The sequence below is a fragment of the Mytilus edulis genome, chromosome 3 (assembly GCF_963676685.1).
Source record: "Mytilus edulis chromosome 3, xbMytEdul2.2, whole genome shotgun sequence".
Classification (NCBI taxonomy): Eukaryota; Metazoa; Mollusca; class Bivalvia; order Mytilida; family Mytilidae; genus Mytilus; species Mytilus edulis.
Genome location: NC_092346.1, coordinates 52,688,880 through 52,715,607, shown reverse-complemented (window position 1 = coordinate 52,715,607; position 26,728 = coordinate 52,688,880). Strand labels below are relative to the sequence as shown.

The 26,728-nt window shown below is 31.2% G+C and overlaps 1 protein-coding gene across 1 annotated transcript; it reads left to right on the top strand.

Annotated features, from left to right (window-relative positions):
* Positions 1-21,260: 21,260 nt before the first annotated feature.
* Positions 21,261-24,083, top strand: LOC139516794 (transcription factor Sox-14-like). Its single transcript, XM_071307101.1, has one exon. The coding sequence runs from the start codon at positions 21,567-21,569 to the stop codon at positions 22,374-22,376; it is 810 nt and encodes a 269-aa protein (XP_071163202.1). The 5' UTR covers positions 21,261-21,566; the 3' UTR covers positions 22,377-24,083.
* The last annotated feature ends 2,645 nt before the right edge of the window (positions 24,084-26,728 follow it).

Below are 26,728 nucleotides of genomic sequence, written 5' to 3'. Positions count from 1 at the left end.
GAATTAGGGGCCCAAAGGGTCCAAAATTAAAATTTGTTTGATTTCATCAAAAAATAAATTATTTGGGTTCTTTGATATGCTAAATCTAACCGTGTATTCAGATTCTTAATTTTTGGTCCTGTTTTCAAATTGGTCTACATTAAGGTCCAAAGGGTCCAAAATTAAGCTTAGCTCGATTTTAACAAAAATTGAATTCTTGGGCTTTTTTTATATGCTGAATCTAAACATGTACTTAGATTTTTGATTATGGGCCCATTTTTTAAGTTGGTCCAAATCGGGGTCCAAAATTATTATATTAAGTATTATGCAATAGCAAGAAATGTTCAATTGCACAGTATTCCGCAATAGCAAGAAATTTTCGATTACACAGTATTGCGCAATAGCAAGAAATCTTCAATTGCACAGTATTGCGCAATAGCAAGAAATAACTTATTGCACAATATTGCGCAATAGCAACAAATTTTCAATTGCGCAGTTTTGCGCGATAGCAAGAAATATTCAATTGCACAGTATTGTCCCGTTTTCAAATTGGTCTACATTAAGGTCCAAAGGGTAAAAAATTAAACTTTGTTTGATTTCAACAAAAATTGAATATATGGGGTTCTTCAATATGCTCAATCTAACCATGTATTTAGATTTTTAATATTTGAGCCTGGTTATCAAATTGGTCCACATTGAGGTCTAAAGGGTATACAATTGAACATTATTTGATTTCATCAAAAATTGAATTCTTGGGGTTCTATGATATGCTGAATCTAACCATGTATTTAGATTTTAGATATTGGACCATAACAGGTAAATTTCCAATTTAAAATTTTTTAAGTTTTTAAGTTTAAGTTCTTAGACCACATTCGTTCTGTGTCAGAAACCTATGTTGTGTCAACTATTCAATCGCAATCCAAATCCAGTGCTGTATCAAGCTTAAATGTTGTGTCCATACTTGACCCAACCGTTCAGGGTTCTACCTCTACGGTCGTATAAAGCTGCGTCCTGTGGAGCATCTGTTTGGGTTTTTTTTTATAGTATTATGATTTTGTCCGAAAACCATAATGGGGGTAACATGGCCACTAAGACTTTGAGACGCAATATTTAGAGTAAATATTTCTCGTAGATTTAAAGCATATGAAAACAAAATAGTAACTGATTGTTTCGGAGGAATTAAAATCTTCCTTTATATTTAAGTTGTCTTTTCCTTTTTTTTCATGTCCAATTTATTTCTAATATTTTGATAGCCTGAGATGAACAGAAATAAATAACATTTCTAAAAAAAATCTTTTGAATGTAAAAAAGAAATTATTGTTTAATGAACTAATTGATTTTCAGTCAAGGGTAATACGTAAATCACTACTTTGTCAAGTTTTGAAGTAAACAGAATCTTTTTTCTAATATTTGCTATTCACTATAAATTTCGCATAAAACTGTATGGCATTTTTCGATTGTTGGTCGTGCTTTTGATTTTGTTTATTTGGCCACATCTATTTGCATGCTAATTTATTCAAATATCTCAAACTAGCTTCTCTCTAAACTTCGCGTTCCCATAAATCCAAATTAGTGGAAATTGTAATATAGGGTTATTGCATGAATATTGGGGAATATTGTCACGAGTAGAATTTTATATTGCACAAGCTTGCGAGTGCAATATATGTTCTACGAGGGACAATATTCCCCAATATTCATGCAATAACCCTGTTATTGTATAGCAATATAATATTTGAAAGAAAAAATTGGTTTAAACTAAGAATTTGTCGTTGATGACGTCATGAATTTTGATGATTTATTGCACTAGTGCAATCTTAGAATGCATTGCATGCTAACATTTGGTTACCTTCTGTGGGAAATATTATATTGCTATGCAATAATATCTCTTATTCTTTGTTTGTAATTCAAACGTTTATATATATATAATCATCCTCTTATTAGTACAAAATGTATGTGCAAGTCATCAACATATCAAATCTTCAATAATTTAGGAAGAGTCAACTAACCTTTATCAGTTTGTAGTGTTCTTTTTAAAAGAAACCACTTAATCAGTATTCATTTATATTGTTTATAGGTAAAAATGTTTCTATTATATTAAAATAAGAGATTGAAACGAATATTTTTTTCTGGAATCATTTTGCATGATGTTTAAGAATCAATATATGATGCCAAAAGCACTAAAATCTTTGGCAATATAATTTATGAAAACAATCAGTAGATATATCATTGTGTTCTGGGACATTTAATCAACATTTACAGTGCAGGAAAACATTAGACTGACTTGAGTAAATCCAACCTTGGTAACATAACTGACAATATTTCACGTCTATACCCCAGAAACGTAGAACAAAGGTCATTCTTACCAGAAATTGAAACATTTATCAGTCGTTTAAACCACGTTAAAAGAGCTTTATTCATAGCATTGATTTCTTTTATCGGTTTCCTGATGAGATTATTGTTTGGTTTTTCTATGAAAATGATGATTATTCGCTAAATTTGCATTTTGTAATATTCTGGTTTGTCCCTCGTTTCGATCTCAAATGAACTCTTCAGAGAGTTGTTTTTGGTATTATGACAGATTTTGACAATATTATGTTTTTCTCTGATTCTTTTGTCAATAAACTGTCTCAGCATCAAAAATCAACACTAATTTGCTATTAAGATGTATTGGGATAGTGTCAAAGATTATCAAAACCGATCTTTAATCAAATGGTCGTCGCTGAAATGTGTCGTTCTATCAGGTTTACTTACAAACATATTTTTATTTATCGTTGACGACACATCACGATAGACTATTTCAGGTTTCATTTTAACCTTTACTTTGCCTCCGATTGTCAATAAAGGCAAAACAAAACCAATGAAGACATTAACTTAAAAAATGACCTGCACTTTATTTTAAATGAATATGCGCATTGAAAAGTTGTTGAGATTGACAAAATACTATTTTTCCCTCTAAAATCAGACTGTAATGTTCATGACAACAATGTACCAGTTATATAGAAGTTTGTGAACACACCGTCTTATGCATAGTAACATATGAAATGCGAAATGAGAACACATCTATTTTTCTCTTTTTGTTCTTAGTTTTTTTTATATAACAATAGAGATTTCATAAATTAGACACCCAATTCAAATTTCAAATTTAAACTCAAACTTGTAGTTACATAAGTGGATTTTGTCATAATTCCTAAAAGGTCTTCACTGATTGTAAAGAGAGGTACTGTTATGGGTATAAATATGGCAATTTTATCAACTTCTTTTTTAGAATTCAAAATAAGTTTAGACCATATCTTCCATCTTAAACATATCACATTCGCATATAACTTCATTGTATTAAAAAGTTTGATTCAGCCTCTTTGAAAATATTACAGATGAAAGTACCTTAACAAATTGTCAGTACAATATCGCATTAAAAATACATTAGAATATCAAGAGACTTCAGTTCGTTGGTACCATAACTTCATGATAAATGGTTTCATACTCATAATATACTAAATGCCCAAATAAACGCAACACATGACTTTATATATTATCTCGTACAAATGTTTTCCTAAGAAGTTGGTCAATTGTTGTGAGATCGTATGTTTATGACGATGTGCGTGCATTGCATTTATTGCAATTTTTCACACGTTTAAGATGTCGAGATCGAACGATTCAGAATTCCAAATATTAAACCAAATAGTGATTCCACTTTGTGCGCATAATTTTAACCATAATTAACAAAAATCAAGATTTGCAAAAGTTATCAAAAATTGATCCAGTTTAACAATCATCCTTTAATTATTGTGAAGGCTTAGATACATTATCCACATGCTATTGGTGTGTGAACTGGGCCAGCTCACAAACCAAATAAAACTTTTGGAAATGTTTATGTAAAGTGTGTAAGTTATCGGCAATACATCAATAATCTGTAAAGGTGGGTTAAACTTAAAATTCTGAAAATAGATAAATAGTTTTATTAAATTTCCACTGTCTTGGAACCCCAGTATTCCATCATGTGTCTCGTGCATGATAATGGTTTACGTTTATAAATTGTGATTTGGATGAAGAGTTGTCTTATTGGCACTCATACCGCATATTCCTATATCTATGAATATATCACAGTGAAATCGGCATACTGCTTACACAGGTTAAAAAGTTATTTCGGCAACTTGCGCGGCATATCGAAGTGTAGACCAAAAAAAACCAGACTGACCAACCAAGAAATATTTGTAAATATGCAAATCTTATCAAAATCATAAGCCGATCCACAACTTCCAACAGGCTTACCGCTAAGACATCAAATAAGTTACGAGACACTTACTAATAGATGGTTTTGGTATAATCAATTGACTATTATAAAACATAACTTCAACCAGAATATATTTATCATTTACAAGAAAAAAGGAAGAAAAGAGGGGCGAAAGATACCAACGAAAATACCAACGAAAAGTTTTACTTGAGGAAACAAGGAGATTACATAATGACGAGGACAATCACAATAAAATCATGACAATTTTATCAAATTTCATTTCTGGCATTTTATCCTCATTTGTCAGTATACATATGAAATGACATAATGCCATCCATGTCCTACATTTTAAGGCGTTTTTATGTAATCATTAGACCACTTTTATCATGGCAGCACCTATGAATTACTTTAAAGTTAAATATGACGGAAATGCAAAAGTTAAAACCATTATATTTTTAATCTCCTTGTTATAACTAACGACGTTTAATAGTACACTATAATTGTTTTCCTGTAAAAATAGATTGAAAAGTGCAAACTTATTAATTACTGATATTTTTCAATATTTACCTCTGATAAAAAGAGAAAACAATATGTTTTGCATGGTACCATCAAAACGTTTTCACTGAATCGTTTTAATAGAGTCCCTTTGAGACGTAATTTTGCGAGAAGTGATTTTCAATCAAATATTATCTATAATTGAACAGAGCTTTACAAAGAGATTGAAAACAATTATAACAATATGATAACATAGAACAAAAGATGATTCAAATATCATTCCGTCACGGTATGCCTTTCTTCAAAGACCTAAGTTAACTGGGAGACAATAATGATGTCGATTTCAAATATATTGCGAGTAATTGATTTCATTAGGTCTGATACATCAGAAGAAATTGCTTTCTTTTTGTTTACCTTTACGCTTTCCCATAATACACAATCACACATTTGATTATATTTTATCATCACCTAAGCGAATTCTATACAATAAATGAAAATAAAAAGAATAATTAAATAAAAGAATAGAGTGATAACCCCTCTCACGGTGATTGAATCTGCCATATTTATTGTTTTTTGTTTTAATGAATCGTGGTCGTAAAATGTTATAAATCATTAACTAAAGTTTTTCAATCACTTATTGAAGGTTAAGTAAACTACCTGAATAATAGAATAACTTTCCTAATGCGTGTTTCATGAGGAGGAAAAAGTTAAATGGATCCCCTTAGATTTGTAAAAGGTTGTGGGTTTCCTGTTTGTATTCATTATTTGACAACTTCTACTCTCTTTACTTTCGAGTTTTCATAAGTATTTACTTAATTTTAGATTCTCGTTTCCCCTTATCACAGTTATACTACTAAATTCAATATATGAAAATGGCAAATTCTAAACGCCCCGAATAAAATTGATTCCACAAAACTGTTTAAAATATGACATAAGCACTAATATATCAAATAATATACTATTAATAAAAAAAAAACATATGCAATTAGACAACCACCGAGAATATTCATAACCTAGGCCACTCAGACTCAAAAGGTATTCGAATATGTGACGGAGTCTCTATTGTCTTACTTTGATAAACAGTAGAGCACAGGAAAATCCAATACTTTTAAGAATAGAATTATATACAAAAAATTGGAAAACAACACGTTTTATAATTTATTGCGTCCGAAGCGCTTTTCTGGATTTACCTTCATCAGGAACGCTCAAAGCCAAACATTTGAAATCCGAAGATGTATAAGTACCGAAAATCGTTGAAGAGCTTTAAGTACAGAAGGTCGTTTGCAATACATAGTGTCATCAATTCTTTTGAAGCATTCATCTTAAATAGAAAAACTAGTTTGAATTACTAAGAAACTAAGAATGATTTGAGGAAGACGGCTTACATTAACGTTTCTTTAAACATTAAGAATTATTTTCTCTTATGTGTGTTTCAACTCACAAACAACATGTTTTCTCTTTTTTAGATCTAAAGATATCAGAACAGTTGTTTAATCTGTAATTTAACCAATTGTCTCCTATTCTCGATAATACTATTTCGACTAAATGTTCACTTATAAGCATATATTGAAGAACTTCGTCGGCATATTTATTTGTAATCAGACTGCTTGCATAATTCGAATTAAGTATAGCGGATTGATCCTCTTTTCGTAATTTTATATATTTTGAAATCATGGAACATATTCTGTGATTCAAAATTTGTAAAAAGACTTCTACAAACCAACATGGGCTTGGAAAAACACCACTGTAGTGTCTCCGATTGCAATTTATGTATTGGTATCTTTACACATTTTCACATGACTAACAATTTCAATATTATTGATGAATATGGAACATTTAAAATGATGTATTTTTTCCTTACTTTATAAAATCTTCAGCTGAATTACACGAAATAGTATGTTCAACTTATAGCGTGAACAAGGGTCAGATGGATCAAAAAAGGATTGAGGCACTGAAAAGTAAAGTTTAACAAAAACAAAAGTTTTAAATCCATAATTTAATGGAATTTTAAGCTAGATTTAAAGCAGATTTTTTTAACACAGATAATAATACATAGTTGCATACAGGGACATGAATATTATTTTTACTGACCATATTCTTGATTATGCATTCCTGAAATACACAAAACTAGGTAAGTCAATGTACAATAATCTGTCTATCACATATTGCAGGGAACTAAGTGTCTTTATATCAACTTCTTTTATTTTGAAAATGTTTATCAGTATAAATATAGTCTTATCAAGATAAACAAGAATACTTTGTCATTAGTATTTTTATAGCAAATGTTCTGGTTAATCAAATGAAACCTCCAATCGTTTTGAATGGTTAACATCATGAATACTGGAACAATAGATATGGAATGATCAAACAGTCAGCAACAGAGAAAGAAAATAGAATACCGATAAAATATTGATAAAAGATTGGCGCTTCTCAATATGTCTTATATTCTCATAACTCTAATCTGACATGAAATTATAATGCATAAAAAAATTAAAATAATCTAAGTTTTATGGTCATTCTGCTTTCACCTTAATATAGTGACGTCTAAATGTCAATGTAAAAATATAACCAACGATACCAGACTTATAAAAGAGGGACGAAAGATACCAAAGGGACAGTCAAACTCATAAATCTAAAACAAACTGACAACGCCATGGCTAAAAATGAAAAAGACAAACAGATAGAAAACTAAAGAACAAACAACACGAACCCCACCAAAAACTAGGGGTGATCTCAGGTGCTCCGGAAGGGTAAGCAGATCCTGCTCCACATGTGGCACCCGTCGTGTTGCTTATGTGATTACAAATCCGGTAAATAGTCTAATTCGGTAGGTCACATTCATGAAAGGGAAGGGGATTGTAGTTACGACGTAAGGGACATATCCGATATCATTTGTGAAATGGTTATTCCATAACGGTCAACCAACTCGTGATGGCGTCCGTAAAATTTACGAAGGGATGATTTCAACTTCACCATTTGGAACTCTTGGTTTAATAGCTTCCTTGTGAGCAGTAACCCTATAAACGTGTACACCTTATGTGCGTTTCATCTACTAAAGACTCATCTGTTACTCTCAAAGTAGTAAACGAATGGTGTTGGTAAAATATCCCTTTAATGTTGCACTTAGATAGGCATTTCATTATACATCATGCAATTTAGACTTGTATATCTATTTTTAAAAAATTGTTTATTGATGTTTTCTAATAACCATGTCAAATTTCTTTTTTTCAAAAATAAAGGAGTTTGAATCAGATCCAGAATTATATAAGATGCTTCGACAGTGTAAGCTTCAAGAGGGACGAAAGATACCAAAGGGACAGTCAAACTCATAAATCTAAAACAAACTGACAACGCCATGGCTAAAAATGAAAAAGACAAACAGAAAAACAGAAAAACAATAGTACACATGACACAACATAGAAAACTAAAGAATAAACAACACGAACCCCACCAAAAACTAAATGTTTGCAGCTGCCACTCCGACTTAATAAAACGTCATCAGTGTCTGAGCAAAAAGTTAATGGATCAAGGTTATGTCATGAACGACTCGTCCTTTTTCTTAAAGTTTTGCATCGAAAAATACTAAGACCCTGTTGGTAAATATTTCGTATCAAATTCATAAATCATACACGATGATATTGAAGAACAGACTGTTATAAGTACTGACATGTGTGCGTTGTATATTGTTCTTTAATTTGTCTTTGTAAATTATTACATTTACTGATTAGTCTATTTTGGTAATATTCATTTGACGTGGCTCGGTACTTATACATCCCGTCATTGTGTTAAAGTGCAATGGTACTTTTTGTCCTTTGTTTTTCCTTGTGTGCTTTGTGTATATACTAGTACCTTTATTTATTTATGTTGTTGACATGTTGGTTTGGGTTGGGGTTTTTTGTGTACAGTGATTGAAATTATAACACAATGCACATTGTTGACTGCTGTACTCCTATTTTGACATATTTACCTAATATATCTTTTTGTTTTGTTCACCCATTGTTGTCAATACAATGGAATACAATATATCATAAAAGTGAAGGATTAAGCTAGCTAGAAAATGCTTTTAACGAGTCAAGAATATGATAGTTGTTAACCATTCGTTTGGTGTGCTTGTGATTTTGCAATTTGAATAGGGACTTTCCGTTTGAAATTTCCATGGAGATAAGGATTTTTTTGTCATTTTACTTTTTGCTATGCATGATTCTTTCTTTGTATAATACCATGCTTTAGTCAATTGTAACGACAAAAGAGAGGCGAAAGATACTAAAGGTAATCGAAAACAAACTGAAAATGCCATGGTAGCAAAAAGAAAAACAACAAACAACAGTATACAAAATACAAATAATGGACAATGTCAAATATATAGAACCATGGCACATTCTGTAAAAAGTACGTCTAGACACGGGGATGCCATATGTCAAATGTAAAATCATTATTTTTTTTTTATTCGTCATTCCTTATAACTGCTTTGAATATTATTTTTTTTTTATCTTCTTTTAGATATAAGTAAAATAAAGGCGATATTTTCCGTATCATTCATCAGAATAAAAATGATCATTTATCTATAGCTGGACTAAAACTGTTTTCCTCGTAGCTATTTTTTTGGTTAGTAACCGATATCAGGGAGTAAGTGCTTATTCACTTCTGAATTTTATTGTTCCCTTTAATGGTAATATTTTTTTTCTACCTATCGAGATTGTAACTAAGGTTAAAAGTTTTTAGGAGAAAGATAAAATTTATTATTCATGACAAACGTAACAGTTTTCAAATTGTCACTTTCCCCTTTTTGTCTTATCACATGATGCTTAGATGTCTTTATTTTAAATACGTTACCAGAGTCCTTGTTACCTGTTTACGGACTTTTTTTTAAACAAGGATGTGCGCCTTACAACAAAGTGCTCCAGGAAATTACGAGATCGACGATACATAAAGTGTCACGGCTACCTTTACGAATTTGTTGTTGTTTGTCTGCTGGTCTTTTTCGTTTTTTGCCATGACGCTGTAAGTTTATTTTTGACTGAATGTAGCTTTCACCTATCTGTTTAAAAGCCTTAATAATTTAATTCCAGTTTTAGTAAGAATGAACCGCATGTTTATCTTTTTGTTACCAATAAGGACTTATATAGGTCACACAAACTATATTTGCATTCAGGTTCTTGAAGGTCCTTTTGATTAAATAATGGAAATTATGTTTACCTACATTCCCCTAAGAGGTTCAGGTTGAGAATTTTGGATTGCATCAAACTGGTTTGTTCGGAGTGAGTTGTTTCCATATCCATATTTAGTGATAATATACTTCGGTGATTAAACCTTGTTAGTTTTGTTTTTCTTAATAGTGCTTTGTGTCCTATTGCGTTCCTGTTATCTGTTAAAATCTAATCAGAATAGCGATTTATTATTGCGGTTTCAAATTGGGTTTTGTATATCTCATAAAAGTATCTTGATTTCAGAAGATTCTTTCAGTCAAAGGGAAACAACCCAACTCGTGTTGCACAAAACCTATAATGAATCTCCGATCAAATCATGTATATAAACAAGAATAAAATTAGAGAACAAATCCTTTAAAGGTAAAAAAAATTAATCAGAATAACAAAAAAAAATATTTAGCAGGTATTTTAAACTTCTTGTATGGGTTTCTACTTTATGCAATGAGGCTGACTACAGTTCAGCAATACATAATCCTGTGTTAGGGATATTAGAACCAAAATTGGTTGAACTGGCCACTATGGTGTGTATCTTTCTCAACTCACTGACATATTTTAGCGGTCTTAGATATTTAGAATCTAACTAAATAGTCACCTAATTTTTAATCTTACCTTTTGTGTCCTATCCCTGTTAATCCTATTTTGACTGAGATGAGTTTTGTTGGACAGGTGATTCATACTTACAATGTCGACGCACCCTGTCGAGCCCCCTTTAGAGTTCTTTCGATTCTATCAGTGTTTGTTTGTAAACTTTGCATCTTCTTAATAGATTTGAACATTGGAAAAATAATATAGCCGAAATAAGAGGTGACTTTTTGTGTCATTTGTTTATTGTAGTCAAACATTTGGTTGCTGACCCTGAATTTCATTTAATTTCTTCTTTCTCGACAGATTTCTTATCTCATTTCTATTCTTATTTGAAGATCTTTAAGTTATATCTATTTTCAATAATGAATCTGCACATGCCGATTATTTTATCTTCACCATATGATTTTTCTTAGTCCCTGATCAAATGACAAAAATCAAATCAAACGAATGGATAACAACTGTCATGTTCCCACCATTTTTTTATTACAATGTCCTGTACCAAGTCAGGAAAATGGCCATTGTTATATTATAGTTCGTTTCTGTGTTACATTTTAATGTTGTGTTTCTGTTGTGTCGTAGTTTTCCGTTTATATTTGATGTGTTTCCCTCAGTTTAAGTTGTAACCCGGATTTTGTTGTTTTCTCAATCGATTTAAAAATTTCGAACAGCAGTATACTACTGTTGCCTTTATTGGTACGGATATTTTCTGATGTAGAAAATAGTGGACTTTACCTGGTTTCGAAGCTAGCTAAACATCTCACTTGTATGGGGTTCGTGTTGCTTATTCTTTAGTTTTCTATGTTTTGTCATGTGTACTATTGTTTGTCTGTTTGACTTTTTCATTTTTAGCCATAGCGTTGTCAGTTTATTTTCTATTTATAAGTTTGAGTGTCCCTTTGGTATCTTTCGTCCCTCTTTTGTATGACAGTCGCATCAAATTATCTCTATCTTGTTTAAAACAAAATAAAATTATAACTCTACCATACTTTGAACGACAAAATTATTTTATATTTCTTCCTGTGTGACGTTTACATTTTGTGACGTCAAACACGCGAAGCAATGAATGTGGTTGTTGAATTTGATAGATGCTTTGTGTGCTTCTTCTTTAAATATTTGTTAGTTTTGAGACTGTGATACAGTGTTTACTGTTGTGCCCATATTTTGACCATTTTACTTCAATGTCTGTGTTGTTAACGCATCGTTGTAAATATAATGGAATTTGATGAGACTGTCATATAAGTGAGAGGTTTAGCGCTTTAAAAATGGATTCAATCCACCATTTTATACATTTGAAAATGCATGTACTACCGGTAAATCAGAAATATGACAGTTGTCCAATCGTTTGATGTGTTTTATCATTTGATTAGGGACTTTCCGTTTTGAATTTTCCCATGAGTTCAGTATTATGTGATTTTACTTTTTACATATATCATGGATCATATGTTTTTCTTAAGATTGTCTTACTGTTGCACTTGGTTCTTGCAAAGACTTTGAAGTATCATTACGAGTGCATATGAGAAAATGCTTACCCTGATGCTTTTTCGTCTTATACGGTTATTAGAGGTGTATCTTAGTCTAGCTATTTATTCCGACCGATTGGCTGCTTATACATAACGAATTTCTTGACCGATAGGATGTTCTATTGTCTCGATTGTCAAGAGTCTTAGTATTTCAGATACCGGCATCATTATAGTCGTCGGGTTTGTAAATTTGCTCTCTTTGTCCTATTCTCTATCGTGACATCTTGAGTCTTGTCATCCGTGCATAGTAGTAGGTGTTAACCCTGTCGTCGCATCTTGCACTCTTTGCTTAAAGCTCATGTGATTTCCTTTTGTTGTTATGCCCCAACTACGATAGTAGAGGGGCATTATGGTTTTTTCTGGTATGTGCGTCCGTTCGTTCGTCGTACCGTCTGTCCTTCCGTCCGTTCGTCCCGCTTCAGATTAAAGTTTTTGGTCAAGGTAGTTTTTGATGAAGTTGAAGTCCACATGGCGATTATTTTATCTTCACCATATGATTTTTCTTAGCCCCTGATCAAATGACAAAACAAAAATCTTAATCAAATTAAACGAATGGATAACAACTGTCATGTTCCCACCATTTTTTTATTACAATGTCCTGTACCAAGTCAGGAAAATGGCCATTGTTATATTATAGTTCGTTTCTGTGTTACATTTTAATGTTGTGTTTCTGTTGTGTCGTAGTTCTCCGTTGATATTTGATGTGTTTCTCTCAGTTTTAGTTGCAACCCGGATTTGTTGTTTTCTCAATCGATTTATAAATTTCGAACAGCGGTATACTACTGTTGCCTTTATTGGTACGGATATTTTCTGGTGTAGAAAATGGTGGATTTTACCTGGTTTCGAAGCTAGCTAAACATCTCACTTGTATGGGGTTCTTGTTGCTTATTCTTTAGTTTTCTATGTTTTTTTCATGTGTACTATTGTTTGTCTGTTTGACTTTTTCATTTTTAGCCATGGCGTTGTCAGTTTATTTTCTATTTATAAGTTTGAGTGTCCCTCTGGTATCTTTCGTCCCTCTTTTGTATGACAGTCGCATCAAATTATCTCTATCTTGTTTAAAACAAAATAAAATTATAACTCTACCATACTTTGAACGACAAAATTATTTTATATTTCTTCCTGTGTGACGTTTACATTTTGTGACGTCAAACACGCGAAGCAATGAATGTGGTTGTTGAATTTGATAGATGCTTTGTGTGCTTCTTCTTTAAATATTTGTTAGTTTTGAGATTGTGATACAGTGTTGACTGTTGTGCCCATATTTTGACCATTTTACTTCAATGTCTGTGTTGTTAACGCATCGTTGTAAATATAATGGAATTTGATGAGACTGTCATATAAGTGAGAGGTTTAGCGCTTTAAAAATGGATTCAATCCACCATTTTATACATTTGAAAATGCATGTACTACCGGTAAATCAGAAATATGACAGTTGTCCAATCGTTTGATGTGTTTTATCATTTGATTAGGGACTTTCCGTTTTGAATTTTCCCATGAGTTCAGTATTATGTGATTTTACTTTTTACATATATCATGGATCATATGTTTTTCTTAAGATTGTCTTGCTGTTGCACTTGGTTCTTGCAAAGACTTTGAAATATCATTACGCGTGCATATGAGCAAATGCTTACCCTGATGCTGTTTCGTCTTATTCGGTTATTAGAGGTGTATCTTAGTCTAGCTATTTATTCCGACCGATTGGCTGCTTATACATAACGAATTTCTTGACCGATAGGATGTTCTATTGTCTCGATTGTCAAGAGTCTTAGTATTTCAGATATCGGTATCATTATAGTCGTCGGGTTTGTAAATTTGCTCTCTTTATCCTATTCTCTATCGTGACATCTTGAGTCTTGTCATCCGTGCATAGTAGTAGGTGTTAACCCTGTCGTCGCATCTTGCACTCTTTGCTTAAAGCTCATGTGATTTCCTTTTGTTGTTATGCCCCAACTACGATAGTAGAGGGGCATTATGGTTTTTTCTGGTATGTGCGTCCGTTCGTTCGTCGTACCGTCTGTCCTTCCGTCCGTTCGTCCCGCTTCAGATTAAAGTTTTTGGTCAAGGTAGTTTTTGATGAAGTTGAAGTCCAATCAACTTGAAACTCAGTACACATGTGCCCTATGAAATGATCTTTCTAATTGTAATGCCAAATTAGTGGGTTTTTTAACCCCAATTTCACGGCTCACTGAACATAGAAAATGATAGTGCAAATTTCAGGTTAAAGTTGTCGGTCAAGGTAGTTTTTGATGAAGTTGAAGTCCAATCAACTTGAAACTTAGTATACATGTTCCCTGTGATATGATCTGTCTAATTTAAATGCCAAATTAGAGTTTTAACCCCAATTTTATGGTCCAGTGAACACAGAAAATGATAGTGCGAGTGGGGCATCCGTGTACTATGGACACATTCTTGATTTTAGTTTTAATTCAGTTTCCGTTTATATATTCATAGACTTATCTAAACTGGTAAACTCAAAACTGAAATGAACTGAAAATTCATAACCAACTATAACTGCTTTATGACAATTTTGTTATTTTATAAACTGCACTTTACATTTACATTTTAATCATACAAATAAACTTAAATAACCCAGGATTGAAATTTTCTATTAGCCCCAGACGCTCGTTTCGTCCACAAAAGATTCATCAGTGACGCTCGAAAAAAAGTGAATCAAAGACAAATAAGTACAAAGTTGAAGAGCATTGGGGATCAAAAATTCCGATATCGACGAACTGTTCACAAATTAAAAATTCAGTTTTACAGAACTTTATACTGACATAAAACGGAGCTTATTTTCCAGTACTATATTTGCATATCGACAATTTATGTCTCATCAGAGATTTTTGAGTATAAAGTATTTGAAAATCCAAAGCCTTAATCAAACGGTCATAATGCTGATATAACCATTAGGACATAAAGTGCCTCAAATTCTGAGACTTATGAATAAGGGACTTAATTAAGTATAATCTCTAAAGTTTGATAATAATAATGAAAATTTATAGAGCGCCCTATATAAAAAATAAAAATTACTCTAAGGCGCTGTTTATTCAGCATGGTAATTAAAATAAATCAAAGACAAAAACATAAAACATACACTGTGTTAGATTGAAATACTAAAAAAAAACAAAAAAAAACATTATATTTCATAAAAACAGGAGTATAAAATGAGAATGAAAATGGGAAATGTGTCAAAGAGACAACAATTCGACCAAAGAAAAGAAAATAGCCTAAGGCCACCATCGGTTCTTCAACACAACGAATGTGATGATTGTATTTGGAGATGCAAAAGACACCATAGGGAATTCGTATTCGTAAGTTGAAAATAAACTGACAACGCTATGTCTTAAAAAAAGGCTAAACAGACAAACAACAGTACACAAACAACAACATAGAAAACACTAGCCTGAGTAATACGAACCCCATGCATGAAAAACTTGGGATAATCTTAGGTAACCAGCAAGGGATCCTGCTCTTTTTGTGACACCAGTCGTGTCCCTCCTATGAAATACGGTTGAATTGTCTTTATGGCTATTCTATCGATGCGAATCCACGAACCTCTTTTTTCCACACATGAAATGTTGTTGTAATTGTCCTGGGAAAAGTCAAATGAAACTGTTTTAAAATGCTCATATGAATTATATTAGTATTATATTTGAATGTCTTTATTTGTGGTATTAGAACACAGCTAAGAATACTGATTTTTGGATTTCCCCCTTTTCGAATTTACCTTTTGAGTTCCTTATTTTTGTTTTAACTTTTGTATGACACAATTTGGTATATAATCACATAAATTATGTAAAAAGATACTATGAAAACCTCGAAAATTATATTTCTGCTAAATAAATTGTACTTAAATTCCATTATACATTTAGGAAAACGTTATATATTTTATGACGTTTTGACCGTGAAAGTAAGACAATATTGTATTATGTTGCTAGAAATAAGCACAAAAATATAGAGAGAAATATTATTCATAATATAGTATAAATCTATCTCGAGACATCAAAAAGCTCTACAGATTAAGCATACTTTTGTACACTTATCATTATCTTTTTTGTTTTGTCTTGGTGTTTTTTCGCATGTTGGCTAATATATGCATACTAGGATAAGGCTGACCTTTCAACACATCCAGTCTCGCTCCCGTCTCAGATTCTTTCTTTTAGTTTGAATATTTGAAATAAATCTGTGAGTTTTGAACATCGATCAACTTTTCAATGCCAGTTTAATATTCTCAGGAATACGACATTCCACACATAATTTATTATAATTGCTTATCACATAAGCATAATGTTACAAAAAATTATACTAAAATAAGAATAAGTAATAGTATGCTGGCTGTTGAACGTGGTAGATACAACAAAACAGCTTTAGAAAATAGAATATGTCCTTTATGCCATAAAGAGGTGGAAGATGAATTTCATTTTATCATAACATGTTCAGAAATTAATAAAACTAGGATCAAAATGTTTGATGAAATATCTAGTATTGTCCCCTGTTTTAATTCAATGAGTGAAGAAAACAAATTTGATTTTATATTTTCCTGCGAAGAATGTGATATTTTACTTATCATTGTTAACTACATAAGCGAAATGTATAATGAAAGAAACAATTATAATGTCAATATATGAACTGTGTAATTGATGGCTCAACTTATAATGTTATATATATTATAACATATTTTTTGTAACATAAGCATAATATTTTAATTGATAATTTTAAAGAGGAGGCATGCTGTCAAAAATCGTATTATAATTAATACTAATAATCCATGTTTTTCTTTCAATGCTACATGTTTGTAGTGTTTAATGACTATCGTTTTGTATTTAATATGCCACTGTCTGTTTGTTTGTTTTTGTTGTATATTTTAGTAACAATCCTATTGTTTGGATTTTATACTAATAAAATTCTTATTCTTATTCTTATTCTTATTCTTATTCATAAGCAACACGACGGGTGCCACATGTGGAGCAGGATCTGCTTACCCTTCCGGAGCACCTGAGATCATCCCTAGTTTTTGGTGGGCTCCGTGTTGGTTATTCTTAAGTTTTCTATGTTGTGTCATGTGTACTATTGTTTGTCTGTTTGTATATTTCATTTTTAGCCATGGCGTTGTCAGTTTATTTTCGATTTATGAGTTTGTCTGTCCCTTTGGTATCTTTCGTTCCGCTTTTATCAAAGTTTAATTTCATGAATAAAAAGGGATTTTTCGTATATCAAAATGAGACAGCAATTCAAAATAATTCAAACAAAAGACGTACACAGGTAAGCACATGTTCCTAAACAATAATCAATTGTGTTTAACTCAAATCCGGATTTCATTTAGAAATTGTCAATGAAAGTAGGATAAGAGCAAATATTATTATATTTATTAATAGTATCAGAAGCACATGTATGTGTTTGTTAATGTTCAACACGTGTTGATGAGCACATGGTTGCATACCTGCGTTCAATATCGTAGCGGCTACGTAGTGCTACGTAGATTTTGACTATTGAACGCGTAGCTATGTACTAGTTGTTACATAAATATTGATAGCAGCTACGTAGCGGCTACGTAGATGCTACGATATTGAACTCAACCCTGGTTTGTTATTGTGTGATTTGATTGGCTATTGTATGTCGCAATGCAGGTATCCTACCCGTTTGTACGAGGGTAGGATCGTGATTCTCGTGCAGAATCTTATTATAAATAAAAGATATTTTTTATAACCAGTTATTCGACGTTCTGCCTTTACCGAGTAGCATACCTTCCGTTTCGTTATACACATATCCCCCACCCACCCCACCCATTTTGATAGATTTGAGTTAGACAGTTTAATGATGTGACAGATAAATTATAATAATAATGTATTTATTGTGTTTTGTAGATTGTTGTTGATTTTGATTTTTAGTGGGATGGAGTCCCGATACGGTGTTTGTTGTATAGGGGAAACTTGTGTGATTTTCTTGGATGAGTTATTAGATGCAGATGGACGTTTAAATGAATATTGAAATATGAATATATGAAATGGTTTTGATGTTTGAAGAAAAAAAAAGTATTAAAGTGTGCTACTCACAAGGAGAGCTCATTCCTATAGTATACATGTGTTGAGTTTTATTGACTAAATAATTTATGTTCGGTTAAGCTTGGCGAATTAGAACATACCGACAAGTTATTTCAACTAAACAGTTGTGAACTTTTCATTTCTTTGTAGCAACATTCCAGGAGCGCCGGCACAACCTCTCACTTTTGGTACAATATTGAAAAGCTTGCGCTTCCTATTACGATTTCCTCGGACAGTTGGTTGCTGTTGACAAAAAAGTTTTGAAATAAGGTTGAAGTCATCCCTTTGAAAGTGTCATAGACGCCATTGTGTGTTGGTTAAACGCTGTGTGTTATGTATGGCATACATTGTTGATGATCACAAATATGTTCAAACTGTCATTACAGAATTTTAAAATACCATGATCAACAGATCTGGTGCCAATAGTGGAGCAAGACAGGATCTCCCCGATGATTTTATGGTGGGGTTATAATTAGTTTTGCCTTGTTTTCCGTGTGATGTTTTGAGAACTTGTTTGTCTTTTAGTCTCAATCCCTTGTTCGCCACTACTTATGATTCGGAACGTCCGCTGGTATCTTCCATATTTTATTTTTACATCGTGCCAAGCACTAACCCGTCCAAAATTCTAGACAAAGAATAATAAATGAAATTAACAGAGACTATCAAAGATCTGTCTTTAAATTCTTAGTGTTCACATAAAACAAAGACAACTATAATACGGACAATTTTCTGGACTTTGGATTGCTGTATTTTAAGAAGTGGCGATTTAAAATATTTGAGAAGCCACTAGGTCCTACCCTTGCAATATTTATCTTAATAATGTTATAACACGTTGAGTTATAGTATGACAGGATGAAACATATATTCTTTAGTTTTATTATTCTTAATAAGCCGCTGAACTTATTTGAAAAGTAGGTACTTTCATGTTTAATATACTGGCATCTTCGCCTTTAAGATTGTATCTTGTTTATATATAGTTAGGTTTATTATTACACGATCTTGTGTTTTTAAATCATAGGAAGAGTTTCTATATATCAAAAAAGATATTATCCAAAGTCTAATACAATTGAAACACAGTAAGTTATATAAAAATAGCTTTTTGAACAGATTAATTCAATTTTAACTAAATTAAAATCAAGGGAAAAAAATAGAAAAATTGTTATCTTTCTTATCATCATGACGAAATCCTCTATTGCTTATTTTAATGTAAACAGTATTCACATAAGATACAATTTAACGATCATATTAAATTCCTATAAACTTTAGATTAAAAAGAAACAGAAATTAAAGGCACTTTTCAAAATTTGATTTATTACATAAAAATCACATAAAGTATTTCAAATGTGTGAATGTAGACTAATTTCTGTATTTGAAGCTTAAATATGCACAATAAGGTAAATAAGATGAATAAAATTATTAAATGATTTAGTCAGTTTTACTGACGAAGCTAACTCTCAACTCTCTCCTTGTAATTAGACTAACTTTATACTTGAAGAATAAAATTATATTTTTTTTCATCGATGACAGTTTATCATTTAAAAGGAATGTAATATTTATTAACTGTGCTGATAAGATCTTTGAATGCTTTTGAAAAAGAAAGTTCTATAAATTATACATTGAATATTTTATATTATGCGTTGTAACTTATGTGCAGCTTTTAGAATCATTTGATTTGTTATTATTTAGATGAAACTGTTTAATCTTCCACTAAAGGATTTTAACCTTCGGTATTGTTTGATTCTTGCAAGTCTGTGAAATTCAATAGTTCTTTGAAATATTATTCCGGGAAAAGCGTCTTTTTATAATGAAATCTGAATGATTATAATGAAATATTTTTTCGTCTATTTCTTCGATCGTTTTAACCTATGTAGTCAATATGTCCACTTATTACTTTTAGTATGAAAATAAAGAAAAGTAGAATTTAAAGATAAAAAAACTCGGTGCTGTTAATTTTTGGTAATACGTATTATTATTTGATTTATGTTTTGTCAAACTTGTCTTCAGTATATTGATATTTATCCACATAAGTAGATATGGATATACATCAGTTTTTGCTACAGCTACCCAACACCATTAGTTCATCCAAAAATAAACATTTGTGGAGGCTAATGTATATTTTTTTCATACATTTTCTTCTTCCATACATTTTTCTGTACGATATTTGTGAATTTCTTTTCCATATTCGAAAATAAAATATGTACTGACAAGACGTCCTAGCAGATAAAAAAAAAAGAAAATAAAGCTCATAAAATATAATTTAAGAGTGCAAGTGACTGCATAATATAATATTGTGATATTTTCACATTATGGGTCGCAGTTTACACGCTTCCTTATTTGTTTAACCCGTATCACACTGTTTGTCGTAATAGTTTGGTATTCGCTTTGGCACGTTAAAGTAATGCACAATTTATTATGATGTGGCATTTTGTACATGGGACAATATAATCTATTTAATTTTTCTTTTTGATGTTTGTTTAATATCCATCAGTTGAATTACCTTTCGTTGATATCATTATATCCTCTAATGTATTTTGTGTTTTAATGTGCAATTGTATTTTATTTTCGATATAGCAACTCGATATTTATGACAAAACAGTCATTATTTTTATTTGTTCTAATTTTTCACTACGTACCTAACTCTCTTTATATTGTCTGGGTACAATACAAATTTGAATTCGGTTTAAATATTTTATAAATGTAATATTATATTCGTATCAATAATTCAGCATTCAGTTATATTTAATAATTTCAGGGAAAACGTTTCCGATTTTAATTTCCTAATTGAATTTTTTAATATTTACACCATGCATATTTATCTATTGTTCCAGTAGAATAAAGTACATCATTGAATCATTTAAATAAGTTTTCAACATGAAGCATGAAATTCCATGAGCAATACATGTTGTAAGATACTGAGGGGGAAATGTCCGATTGTTTTAATGGTACCTTCAAATATTTACCTGCCAATATATTTACCAAGAATCCTTTTATTTCTCAAAACTTTTTAAATACATGGTATAAAAATCAACAGACCAAAATCTATAAACGAAGAAATGAAAATTAATATGCTAGTCTGCAAATAATGACATCTTCATTTTTCTGTAATTGTAAATAAGAGGCGTGACTCAATCACACGTGGCTACAATAGACGAATGAAAAAATTTATATTCACTTCCAATCAGAAATGAATACACAAGAAGGAAGGTGTTATCTTAATGCGAATAAAAGTCTATTGGTTAACACTTTGTTAAAATAACAAATGGATAATAAAAGCTTCTGAAGGGGCTAAGAATTAATCGATTTAAAGGTTTAGTAAAAAAGGTATTCAAGTTAATTCTAACTGATAGCAGATGAGAAAAGGCATTGAAGACCACAGGTGTAAAGTTGGAAATTCAAGCATTTTTTTCATAATCAAAGAAAGTTGTGTTATAATTCAGACTCGAAATATCCGAAGTTGAGAAAAAACACATATACAATAACTAACTTTATTTGTGATCGATAGTGAATGATGAGTTCCGAAGATATGAGTCCGGAAGATCTTTCTTCCCCTGGAAGTGACAATATTGACTATGGTGATGGTTCTAAAGCGGGAAATATGGATCATGTCAAAAGACCAATGAATGCATTCATGGTTTGGTCAAGAGGACAGAGACGAAAAATGGCACAGGATAACCCAAAAATGCACAATTCTGAAATCAGCAAACGACTTGGTGCTGAATGGAAATTACTTTCTGAAGATGACAAAAGACCATTTATTGATGAGGCAAAACGACTTAGAGCTCTTCACATGAAAGAACATCCCGATTATAAATATAGACCACGAAGGAAACCAAAATCATTGTTAAAAAAGGACAAATATGCTTTTCCGATTCCAATGATACCAGGAATGAATCCAATGGCATTTGGTGCTTTGTCGTCATCGTTTCATCCTTCTGCAGTTTCCGCTGCGGCAGCTGCCGACAGTTTCATGAACTCTGCATCAATGAGTGACAAAATGAGGGCATTTTTACCACCATCATCAACTCACAGTTTGTATTCGCATTTAGAAAATTTGAAAAGTTTAGACTCCTCATCTTTAGCTAGTTTACGATCTCAGGAACTTTCTTCAAGTAATCCACTCAGTTATTCGCCGTATTTCCACCCTCCTACGTCATCAGCGTTGACGGGATTACCGCCTGCAGCACACTCACATCCTGGACAGTATTTGTTACCTTGCTGCCCTCCAGGATATTTACCGTCACAAGACATCCATAGACCAGTAGCATATGTAGTACTTAAACCGGAAGAACATTACCGACATTCGTCTGTTATGTGATATTCAAATTTATGACTATAACAATGTTTGCTTTGAAATAACATATTTCGCATACTTAAATGGCGAAATTTAAACACATGACGTTTGGATTTGTTTCAAGAATACATTTTATTATGATGCTGGCGTTTTTCAAAGGGATAGTGTCCAGACACTAGTTTGGTATGTACAATGGACATCATGATCTCATGAATTTAAACCATTCTGAACACACATTTACTTTTAAAGCCTAGTGCTAAATAGATGAAAGACTAAAAGTGCTAGTATTGTTGTCAGAATATGTTATGTTTATTTAGTTTTAATGTTATACATGTCTATGATCTAAGATGTTGATACAATTTTTGTTATTTTTTTATTAAAAGTAAATGTATAAAAATATATAATGACAAGCAAAATATTCAAACTTCCTTTTAAACTACAAAAAAATCTTTTTACTATTAGAAATTAAAGCATTTTGAAAATTACTTTTACACATTTGTTTTTATTGTTTCTGTTTTTAAACTTAATATTATTGCGGGAATAAAATGTCATGAATATTTCTTTCTTGTTCAAAATTGGTCTTATATTGTAATTAGAAAGTCTTACATTGGTTGCAGAATGAAAGGTCTTTTTTGTTAATTGCAGTAAAAATGATATAAAATACTAGTTATTACATTGATAATAGAGAATACAAGTATAAGAGAAAAGTTACTGAATTATTTCAATTTTCAAAATATTTAAATAGCGTATAATTTAAGTTCGACAAGCAAAACCATTGTCCAAATAGAATAAATACAGAAAAGATTTAATCAAAATGTTACAAAATACTCCTAATTCAAAATGTATACAAGTTTTAAATACAATCCCGATGGGCAAAAAGATTATAATCTACTAAAAATCCAATGTCAATTACATTGTAATAATTGTAAAAGATTATCACAGATAAAACTTACAAAAGCCGACAAATCAATTTCAACAATAGAAAATTAATTGCATATTGTGACGTTCATTTTGTTACAAATTGTCTCATCGATCTGTATTTATGAAACAAGGAAACATGACAATAACATTGTTAAACTCTGTTAGTTATGGATCGTTTATTGCTTAAGAGTTCAACCTTCGATGACTGACAGGGTGTTAATTTCAATGTCAGCTTCACTAGATTGATTAACTATTTGTAAACTGTTCGTATTCAGTTTAAACTACTGTTTAAATATTTATGTGTAAACGTCGAACACGACAAACGGTTGGTTTTGTCTAAAAATACATTCATCATTTCATTATTCAAATTTTATGAAAGTTTAATAAACTTTGCTTTTCATTTGTTATAAGCAGAATTACTCCTATTGTCCAAGTCTATTGAGAAAATTTAATTTGATTTTCAAAGTATGATTTCTTTTGTGAATTGCAATTGGAAATTACCAAAAATGATAAAATTAAAATTATTTTAAACAACATTCTATAAATAAACAATAATAAAATTATTGCCATGCAATATATTATGCAATAGAAATTAAAGAAACTCAAATATTTACGAACTAGACGGAAGTCTTTACATACTACCGCATTCATTTGAAACTGCATGTGCCCATTTAATGCAATGTATTCATTTGACATGTCTCTTTGAATATATTAACATTGTCATCATCTTAAACAGGGTTATTGTTAACCTTGATTATTATTTTTAATTTTTCTTAATATTTTGTTATTGAAATAAAGTGTTCAAATGTTTCTTCGTTTTCGAAATTTCATTTCTTATGAAGCATTGTCTTTTACATTAGAAAAGACAGAATATGCGATTGAAATAAAAGACATGGTGCAAACATTGCTTGAATTTGAGAATTCGTATAGAAAAAAGTGCATGAAAAGTATATGTAGGCGCTTAGATTTTTTGTGGGAGTTGCGGTGAAAGATTTATCAATTTTTGTTAAAAGATCTGACTATGGGTTCATCAAGGTTTAAAATTAGAAGATATGGTGTGTTTACCAATGTGACACATTTTCATCAATGATGTTAGCAATTACAGGTCACCGTATGGCCACCAATAATGTGCAAACCAAAACAATATATACAAAGTTGCAAAAAGTCCCTCAAAAGCATATTCCCAAAAGTTCAATCAAGAAAATCTGCGGCTTGATTTATGTACAAAACATTATAAACGAAAAACACTTATGGTATACCGCGACAATTGACAACTTCAGAATTAGAGGCACTTGACTTGGAACAGGCACACGAAGGGTATATTTTTCTGGTATAACTTTCTTGTTTTAAAAGGTTGATACAGTTTATGGTGCTTACGGCGAAGGAAATGGCAATAACACACGGTTTTCTTTCAATTTATTGCATGCTCCAGTGTATTAAATTTGCATCAATTATCTTTCCAGTGGTAAATACAAAAGAATCGTTAGATACCACTTTTCATGACTTCGGCATGTTTTTCCATAAGAAATCAAATCTTGTGAATTCGATTCCATTTTGGCCTAGCTACATTTTGTAAGAAGAACACAAAATACACTGAAGAAACCCTTAATTGTATGAAACTGAAACTACAGAATCAAAACCAAATTCACATTTTCAAAACTGTAACAGTTACAGTTGAAAATACTTTGACATTATAAGCATATAACTTATTAATTTGATGTGTTTGTTGGGCTATAGTCCATCGGGAACGCTAAAAAAAAACAAAAAAATGTAAGGCTAAAGATGTTTTAAAAAAAAGACAAAAAAAAAATCATTTGAAATGCTGGTGATTCTTGGCAACTTAATAAAAAATACATATGTTTAACAATGACAACGCTGAATCGTATATAAGAGAGTAACGGAATCTATATTTGATAAGATTAATTCAAAGTTAGTTTAGTAGAATTCGTCCACTGAATAAAGCTGCACATACATATAACAATTTAAAGCTTGTCTATGTCAAGAGCTATAACGAGATTTCAAAGAAAGCTTGCATTCGTATGATTCTGTGATAAAGACAGCCACCTAGGGACACAACAAAACAAAAGATAAAAATAAGGAGATGTAGTATGATTGCTAATGAGACGACCATATCTACCAAAGTTCATATTAAGGGGATACCTTCTTTTGCGTTAATTCGGATAGAAGAAGATGCTTTATTTCCACAAAATGGGCTCACAAGGAGCATAATATGATATCATTGTAATATTATCCTTTTGCAAATACAATAAACAATAATACAGTATACATAGCAGAAATAAGGCTAGTTTATCAATCCCATCCTCTTCTTTTGAGGCTTGCTGACAAAAAGCATGACCATATATACATGTACATTGGTCATGAACCCAAGATAACACCAATTCCCAATTGCATAAACGTCTGTAATATATTAAAATAAACGAATGGAATTTTCGAAAAAAGAAATAAGAATAAACCTATTCCACGATGGACCTTCGGTACTTTCCGGATTTAGTTTATTTTTCCTAATACATTTGTATATTGATGGCTTTCGCGTATAGTGGATGTATAATGTAACTTTAAATTAATTTCTTATTTCACAAATTTAAAAAGAAAATGATGTTTATAAATTCTCATGATCTTTACCTAATTGATAAGAATAAGTTTTACATAATAATAATAATACCTATCAACTTCCTTAGCAAAATATCAAACTTTTTTGCAAAATTCAAACGTTAGAAATAATTTAAATGATACATTTAATTCTGTCTTTTATTAATGAAAAAGACCCCTTAATTGGATTTTTGACTACAAATTCTATGAAAATGGAAAAAAATAAATGTTCTTTTCAATACAGCGTATATGCATCAGTGAAAACCAAGGGTATTTGGTATATATTTAATGCTTTGGTGAAATATAGTTCTTCATTTTCAACTTTATTTGAACGCAGAACTTATTTATGTGACTCTATAAAGCAGTGGTTCAGTCGGACAGTTATAACGAAACAAGAACAATAAAATATTTTTGGACTTTTTCGAAATTGATGTCTATTTTCCTGTTCTTGTTACTCCTTTTTTCTTCTTTTTGCATATACTTCCGATTCCATTGGATTGTTGAAGTTTATTCATATTTAAATGCAAGGACGGATGCGATGTTCAACTTATGTGTAAACATCAATTAAACAGTAAAGAATAAAACACTTTTTTCCGGTGCTCCAGTTAAGTATAGTATCATTTAAAAATGCCTGTACCAAGTCAGGAATATGACAATTGTTATCCATTCGTTTGATGTGTTTTATCTTTTGATTTTTCCATTTGATCAGGGACTTTCCGTCACGTTTGAATTTTCCTCTGAGTTCAGTATTTTTGTAATATTACTTTTTCTCTCCTCCCTTCTGTTCAGAATCCTCTCCTGGGTCAAATGTTGCGCAATACTACAACACTACCACACAAAAAGTA

What these genes read in the sequence shown, in the direction of transcription:
- LOC139516794 (XM_071307101.1), top strand. Translation starts at nt 21,567, where the DNA reads ATGATGAGTTCCGAAGATATGAGTCCGGAAGATCTTTCTTCCCCTGGA.